The sequence below is a fragment of the Clinocottus analis genome, unplaced genomic scaffold, assembly GCF_023055335.1.
Source record: "Clinocottus analis isolate CAN_PGR_092001 unplaced genomic scaffold, fCliAna1.0.p SCAF_16, whole genome shotgun sequence".
Classification (NCBI taxonomy): domain Eukaryota; kingdom Metazoa; phylum Chordata; class Actinopteri; order Perciformes; family Cottidae; genus Clinocottus; species Clinocottus analis.
Window position 1 is genome coordinate 3,200,632 of NW_027175887.1, and position 7,700 is coordinate 3,208,331.

Consider the following 7,700-nt stretch of genomic DNA (forward strand, 5'->3'; position numbering starts at 1 on the left):
AAAATATTCGCACTGGTGATGTTAGCCTCCTACTGCTACAAAATACGTTATTCATATTGCTTTACAATGTGGAAATGTGGCTTTACCACTTAAAGTGGACAAGTGGCAAAACTGTGACCTCGCCTGTGTCGCTACAAGAACCGCTCCAGCGCGTCTTCTCCTTCCTGTGCAGCAGGCGGCGCTACGAGCGTCCGCCATTGACCGAAGAAGAAGAAGAAGAAGAAGAGGCGCGCTCAGGCTCTGAATTTGAATCTCCACAGAGCTGAAAGATACGTTTCTATCGGGCTGAGGTAATATATTTTCCTCAAACACCGGGCCTTCCAGTGAGTTATGGAGTTGACTACATTGTGTGTAACTTGTGTTGTGTGTCCGCAGCATTTTATCACAGTTAAGCTAGTTAGCTGCGGAGCTAACGTTTGGCTGTTTAGGTGGAACTAGCTAGCTAGCTAGCTAGCTAGCTAAGCTACAGCTGTCAACAAACACAGCGAGAGCTTCATGCAGCGTGACAGCCGGCAGTTGGATGTATGTGTGTATAAATATGTACATTTTCTTCAGCTAAAGATTAAAAAAATAAAAGTTTTACTTGGTGTTAATATACAACAATATTACTGGCTTTTAATCGGTTCGAACGACCAGACATTAAGTATTAAAGTAGTATCTATACAATGTACCTACTGCTTGAGTGGACTGTTACATGTTATCTAGTATTTCCTCCACAGCTAGGGACTTTAATGTTTATGTGGTTTGCTTGTTTATAATAATATGAAGTTGAATCCCTCGTGTGCTCTCTAGCTGCCGGTGTCGTCGTCATGGCTCAAGGGGATAAATTCCAGTACTTGGAGGAGACGGGCAAAGTGTTGGTGGGCTACATCAACAGCAGCCAGCTGGAGAAACTGAGGCTGGTGAAGGATGAACATCAGGCTCTTTTTGACCATCGCATAGAAACTAAAAAGATTGTGACACAGATTTTAAATGGCAAGTCATTTGAGAACTGAGTTTCAGCTGTCAAGGTGCTGTACTTTATGTATTGTTATTGACAAATGAAAAATAATCATCCAGTATATGTTACTGATGGTATATGTGAGACTGTGTTATCCTGGATGGTATAATGTCAGCAACAATTGAGCATTTCTGAAGATGTCTATTTAACTTTCCAAATAAATAAATAAATAAAAGTCAGACTTGGACCCAGTCCCTCTGATGTTCCTTCTTATCTTCTACTCCTCTGTTATCGCTCCATCTCTGTCCTCCGTCCCCCAGATGTGGCTGAGATTGAGGAGAGGGCGGGCCAGACGCTGCTGGACATGGAGGAGGAGAAGAAGCAACAGGAGAGGGAGCTGGAGAGCCTGGGGGAGCAGCTGAGGCAGGCCACGGCCAAGAGCCAGATGGCTGACTCTGAATTACAGTATCTTTTGAATATGTCTGTGTTTGCCATGGAAAGTGCAACGAGAGGAGTCCAAATCTCTTCAGTGTCACAATGAATCCCGTCTTGCTTTATTTGCCATTTTTTATTTCTTCTCTCTCTTTGTTATCTTCCTTAATCCTCGTCCAGATTTCTGCACAGAGAGTTGGAGAGTCTGAGAAACACCGAGCACGAGCTTGAGACTCTTCAGACCGAGGTGGAGGAAGACACCACCGAGGTCATCCCTTCAGCAATGTGAGTCTCAGATATTGAGTAATGAAAGTCTCTCTCGAGCTCGAGCTCGTGTTTGTCCGCTCAGGGTGCTGTAGAAACATGGACGACTCTGTGAAAGTGTTAATTCTAAGCTAACGAAAACACATACATTCTTAGTTTCAGGTGATTGTACTCTAATGAAACATAATTCAGACTTTTATATCTCATTCCTATGAATAGATCCCTAAAATGGGAAAAACTGGACCTGCATCTTTTCACTTTCCTGCGTTGCTTTTGTGTGACAGCAGTTAGATTTGGGAGTAGCGAGTAGTTTGATGTATTTTCTGACTTTGACTTTTCCCTCAACAGATTTGTGGCTCAGTTGTACCACCTCATAACCAAGATCAAGTGGGAATATGACACGCCGCCCAACATCTTGAAAGGAGGTAGGTTTTTGTCTCTGTCGTCGTTTTCTTTGGGCCGTATCTCTAGGATGTCTCCAGGGCATCAGTCTGTTTTCCTCTCTTGCAGTGCACTACGGTGCCGACCTGGCGACCCCCATCAACACCGACACCTCCACGCGATCTCGGAGCGACGTAAGCGACCAGCTGTGGGGCTTCGTCAGCACCGAGTGGTAGCGCGAGGATTGGCCCTTTTTCGTCATGTTATGTTGTCATTTTGTTTGTCTGTAAATTTCTTTGTTTTCTATCATTCAACACATATACTGATTTAATTAAATATATCTTTAGTAGTTATTCTCTAAATGTGTTTTTTTTTTTGTGGTGTGGACTCGTCAGGGTGTTTTTGTAGCGTTGGACGAGGCAGAGATGGGTGTCGGCCACTAGATGTCGCTGCTGAACTACATTGTTGTCTTTTGTAAGCGCCGACATGGTTTTGTAGAGACAAAATCCTTTTTTTTAATGCAGTTTTTAAAAAATGTTAAAGGAGTTTTAGGTGCATAATTTGGTTACAAGAAGAAAACTGAGCAAAATAATCATGCTAATAAAAACTGATGCTGTGGAATAGTCAGACCAGTTTAATATAGTTCAGACCACTGGGCCTCGACTGGTTTTATTCTCTGGTGATCTCAAGTTGTGCGTTGTCAAAATAAAGTGGCATGATTAATACACCGTGAGAGCAGATGCTGATATCTCAACTTTTTCCCAGGCACCACCGAGAGCGCCCACTTAGGTGAAACACCGCGCGACGCAGTCTGCACCGAGAACTGAAACCGCCTCCTTCTTTGAAAAGGAGGCCCGTAACTCGGAGGACCCACGCACCGACGTGTGGTTTCCTTACGGTAAACGGGGCGCCGACAAGCTGCTCCTGCAGCATCATCTCAACCTCAGCCGCACACGTCGCACATCTTAACAAGTGGTTAACACGTGGTTGGCATGCAGGGAGGGGTTCTGCTGAGTCGAGACTCATTTTTTTCATGTTAATATTCCACATCCTAAAGCAGCACGCAGCTTTCATTTTACTAGTTTCAGTCTTGAGACCTTACTCAGTAGTGGCTTGTGTGCCTTTAGCACCAAACATCAACTCAGCTGTGAAGTAGGAAGGTAAAGTTAAGACTGTGTCAACAAACCTTTCACTTTTTAATCCACACAAGATTATGGTTTACTGCAGGGCCCTTCTGCTCACATTGTGCACTCACTTTAATAAACTTAAATGTGCTTTTTTGGAGCAAAAGAGTACTAAATAAAAAATAAAAAATTTTTTAGAAAATGAAACCGATCTCTTAATAGTTCATATGGTGTCGGTATTAAACTTACATGAGATGATATCACACAGAAAACCTTTATTCTTTGGTCTGACTGTGGACTAGATGAAGTTAATCTAATTAAATGTCTGATATTTATGTTTTTCATGTAGTTGATCGTTTGTATTGATAACCATAACAGTGATTGTAGCATACGTGTGTGTATATATATATATATATATATATATATATATATATATATATATATACACACACACACACACACACACACACACACACTCTCAAGTTTATTTCCGCAGTGAGAAACGGGAAGGGCGCGAGTGAGCTGACGTCCTCACACATGAACCCGTGAAGCGGTGAAGAACACACACACACACGGCTCAATATAAACTTCATTCACATACTTTTTATTCAGTGCACGTATTAAAAAGGGTGACATAACTTAAGTGAGCTTTTTACACAAAATGCAGCTCTGATAAGCTCAGAGAAGGCCATATATATATATATATTTACAAAGTATACAAAACAAATCAGTAAATACACATTTCTTCCTCTCTTTACACTAAATGTACAATATTAGTTTGCAAAGTCACTTTTAACGCCTCGTGACCACAGTGAAGTTCCCCGGGCAGCACTTTGCAGCCCACGCTGCTCTGTCGTCGGGACGTCGACCGCTAGCTGCTGTGTGGCACAAGATGAGCTCATCGCGAAGAAAAACGCACTCATCATCGTTTCATGGTGAACGTTTTCACCGTCAAGAAAGAAAAACCATAGTTCTGTCCGCACGTCATGGCGGATCGCTGATATTCTAGTCTGTGCAACCGAGAGGGCTTCATGGCCTTCTAGTCCTTCATCGTGTGTCGCTACAGCGGGGCCGCCAAGCCTCTGATCTGGGGCCCGATGGGAGGGAAGGGGGTGGGGGGCGACCAAAACTCACATGGCAGCCATTACATGGGTTTGGCAGCCAATTTTGGGGCGTCGCTTGCAGCAACGTATCATTACACGTTGCTGACGCAGGAAGAGGAGATACGGGTCGACTTCCTCCCGCCGTGGCTTTGGCCCCGCAGTCTGTCAGATGTGCGGCGTAATTTACTCGTATTTATGTGAAACCTCTGCACACACACACACACACACACAGACACACTCACACATGAAATGTTTTTTCCAAAAAGAAGAGCCTCTGATCAATAATATTGACCTTGTTGTGTTAAAAGATAAAAGTAATGCTAGTTTTTCCACAACAAATTGCCACCTGCTATTAAGGCGCCTTCTCGTGATTATAGATAAACTTAAAAAGTTAGTCTTTCTCCCAAAAACTTGGACCTCAATCACATGGAGCTTCTGCAGCCTAATACCAAAACGCTGGCAGAGTGCAACCCCGGAGGAGGGTGTTAGTCCGACTGCGTCCTCTGGAGCGGTCGGCTGCGTCATGTTTTGGACATCCGGGGGTAGATGGCTTTGATGGTCGAGGGCGTGCAGTTGCCGGAGGACACCGTGGTCTCCAGCCCCTCCAGCCGGTGAGAGGCGGCGTCGGCCTTGCTGGTGCTGCACTCCAGGAAGGGCATCCCGATCTTCTTCACCTGGCCGTCCTTGGTCAGGAGGCAGCGCCGGCAGAGCAGCCGGAGGATGGCCCTCCTCATGTCCTTGCTCGTCAGCGTGTAGATGATGGGGTTGAGCAGCGAGTTGAACATGGCGATGCCCAGGAAGTAGTCCGCCTTGAAGAGCACCCCGCAGCTTTTGGCCGGGCAGCAGAAGTCCAGCAGCAGGAGGATGAAGAGCGGCAGCCAGCACGCGATGAAGACCCCCAGCACGATGGTGACCGTCTTCAGCAGGGCCATGTACTTCTGGGACTTGCGGTACAAGCCCTTGCGCTGCGGCACCGAGGCCAGCCGCTGGGTGTTGCACTTGACGATGCGGAAGATGCGCACGTACAGCACCACGATGGACATGAGGATGGCGCTGAAGACGCTGATGCAGAAGAGGATGTAGCTCTTGGCGTAGAGCGGCAGCACCGTGGAGCACTGGTCCAGGCGCCCCATGCAGTTCCAGCCCAGCACGGGCAGCACGCCCAGGATCACGGACAGCACCCAGCTGGCCCCGATCAGGGCGAACATCCGGCCCTGCTTGTCCCCCTGGTACGGCTTCATCCTCACCATGGTGACGTGGCGCTCGATGGCGATGGCCAGCAGGCTGATGACGGAGGCGGCCAGCATGATGAAGACGCCGCCCTCCCGCAGGAACCACAGCACCGGGGTCATGCTCATGGTGTTGGCGCCGGACGTGATGATGTTCACCATGTAGGTGAAGCCGGCCAGCAGGTCGGAGAGCGTCAGGTTGCCCAGCAGGTAGTACATGGGCAGGTGGAACTTCTTGTTCTTCCAGATGGCCAGCAGCACCACGGCGTTTTCGGCCACGATGAGCAGGCAGACCAGCAGGAAGGCGATGGCCTCGGGTTTGAGGCCCTCCTTGTACTTGTTCTCCTGCAGCTTGCCTGTGAAGTTGTAGTGCTCCAGGATGACGGCGTTGCTCTGGTACGCGCGGAACATGCGCAGCAGCGTCCATGTGGAGGGCGTCATGGGGACGGCGGACGGGGCCACAACGGCGTAGGCCGCATGGAAAGACTCGGTGGTCATTTTGTTGTGGTGGTGGGAAGGGTGGGTGGGGGGGGGGGTAGTTCCAGAGGTAAAAGCTTTATATTTCTTCTTTTTGTCTAAAAATATATGTCTATATTTTAAGATTAGATCCAAGGTGCCTTGACGTCCTCTGGTCGGCCATTCTTCCTTTGGTTATTTGAAACGCTTTAAAAAGTCAGAAGCTGTTGCACGCGAGAGGAAAATGTAGGATTTCCTGTGGTTTCAGAAATTTCCTCCAAAAATCCCTTCTTTTTTTCTTCTTTTTTCCTTCTTTTTTCCTTCTTCTCTTTCTTGTCAATGCCCGGGCTGCGCGCTAGGGGGCGCTGAGAGCAGCCTGCACGAGACACAAGAGGAGGAGAGCGTTAGTCCTGATGACAAACAAATAAACACTATAATCACCGAGAGGAAGTGGAGTAATGGCTTCATGTGCAAAACCATCTCCAACATGCACAATACATGCTGCGTGAGCCCGGAACCAGTGATAAGAGCAGTGATGGCTTCAGGGCGACACGGGAGTAAAATAAGGAAACACTTTCAAAGTTCAACGCAAAGTTTGATTTACTCATTTTAATTAAGCCTTAGCGACAGATTTATAAATATAAACCCAGTAATAAAAGTGTGGTACAAACAAATAGAGACAAATTCGCAACTCTGTGCCCAAATGCGTAAATACGCACTTTAGTCTCCAAATCTGCACATTTTACTTGCAATTAGACAATTAGATTTAGTTTACTGCTGAATAATTTCTTTACACATTAGTCCCGTTTTGATTGGTTTGCATACAATTAAACACAATTTGTCTTTCTATATATGTATACTATCCAGTACAAACTATACAAACTTGAAGTACTTCTACACTATGCTTTGTATAGTTATACAACATTTTACACGAGCTACAAATGACCATCGCGCACAGAAAAGTCCGCACAGTCACATCCCCGCGCGGCGCGGACGCGTCCAACGACCCTTTACGCATCACAACGAACCAACATGGATGAAAACGTAACTTTTAAGAAACTTTCCCACGCACCTGAAAACGAACGTGCCAATATCCAGTGAACTCCTCAGCAGCAGCAGTGATCCCACAGGCGGACCAGAGGAGGAGGAGGAGGAGGAGGAAGAAGAGGATCGCTCCGCCACAGCGACATGTGAGTGCGAAGAGAGGAGCGGAGCAGGCAGGACTCAACACGCAGTGGGTTGGTCCACGATGTTGTTGCCCTCGTTCCTCCCTCCTCCTCCTGACCCCTTGAGGTTGCTTTATTATTATTTTTTAAACTGATTTGCCCTCAGGAGGAATTAGAGGTCGATGATAGATTGTGTGTTTGTGTTGATGGAGGACAAAAAAAAGTGTAATTTTTACTCCTTTATCATGCAGTTTGCCCTCAGGTGCTGTTCAAGGAGTCTCGTTCCTCTTGTCTTTGTGCTAGTGTGTGTTTAATGAATATGCTCGTGCAGTGTAACTACATGTTGCTCTTCAGGTTTGTCAGATAACGTGGGAATATCTCTCTCTCTCTCTCTCTCTCTTTCTCTCTCTCTCTCACACACACACACACACACACACACACACACACACACACACACAGCCCATGTATGAGAAACATCACACCCAGAATTAAACGCTAAACTAAAAACCACAGGTTCATTTGTCCGTGGAGGCGAGGCAGGTGCAGCTGGATCCGCTTTGCGGGCCAGAAACCAGATTTCAGAGCAGAACCAACTCAGAGAGGCG

General features: G+C 46.7%; 2 protein-coding genes across 7 annotated transcripts; one reads left to right on the forward strand and one right to left on the reverse strand.

Moving 5' to 3' along the window:
* Nucleotides 1-209: 209 nt before the first annotated feature.
* spc24 (SPC24 component of NDC80 kinetochore complex) lies at nucleotides 210-2,366 on the forward strand. Of its 5 annotated transcripts, none has more exons than XM_068579119.1 (6): nucleotides 210-290; nucleotides 793-975; nucleotides 1,261-1,405; nucleotides 1,553-1,657; nucleotides 1,985-2,061; nucleotides 2,147-2,366. In XM_068579119.1, exons 2-6 carry the CDS (start codon nucleotides 810-812, stop codon nucleotides 2,251-2,253), a joined length of 600 nt encoding a protein of 199 aa, XP_068435220.1. In that variant the 5' UTR covers nucleotides 210-290; nucleotides 793-809; the 3' UTR covers nucleotides 2,254-2,366. The 5 variants fall into 5 exon arrangements, with proteins under 5 accessions (XP_068435220.1, XP_068435221.1, XP_068435222.1 ...); XM_068579120.1 differs by having other exon boundaries at nucleotides 261-267; nucleotides 791-975; XM_068579121.1 differs by having other exon boundaries at nucleotides 271-323.
* A 1,392-nt stretch (nucleotides 2,367-3,758) lies between these two features.
* s1pr5a (sphingosine-1-phosphate receptor 5a) lies at nucleotides 3,759-7,111 on the reverse strand. Of its 2 annotated transcripts, none has more exons than XM_068578796.1 (2): nucleotides 7,002-7,111; nucleotides 3,759-6,305 (listed from the first exon to the last, which is right to left on the reverse strand). In XM_068578796.1, exon 2 carries the CDS (start codon nucleotides 5,969-5,971, stop codon nucleotides 4,766-4,768), a length of 1,206 nt encoding a protein of 401 aa, XP_068434897.1. In that variant the 5' UTR covers nucleotides 5,972-6,305; nucleotides 7,002-7,111; the 3' UTR covers nucleotides 3,759-4,765. The 2 variants fall into 2 exon arrangements, with proteins under 2 accessions (XP_068434897.1, XP_068434898.1); XM_068578797.1 differs by having other exon boundaries at nucleotides 3,759-6,339.
* Between the last annotated feature and the right edge of the window lie 589 nt (nucleotides 7,112-7,700).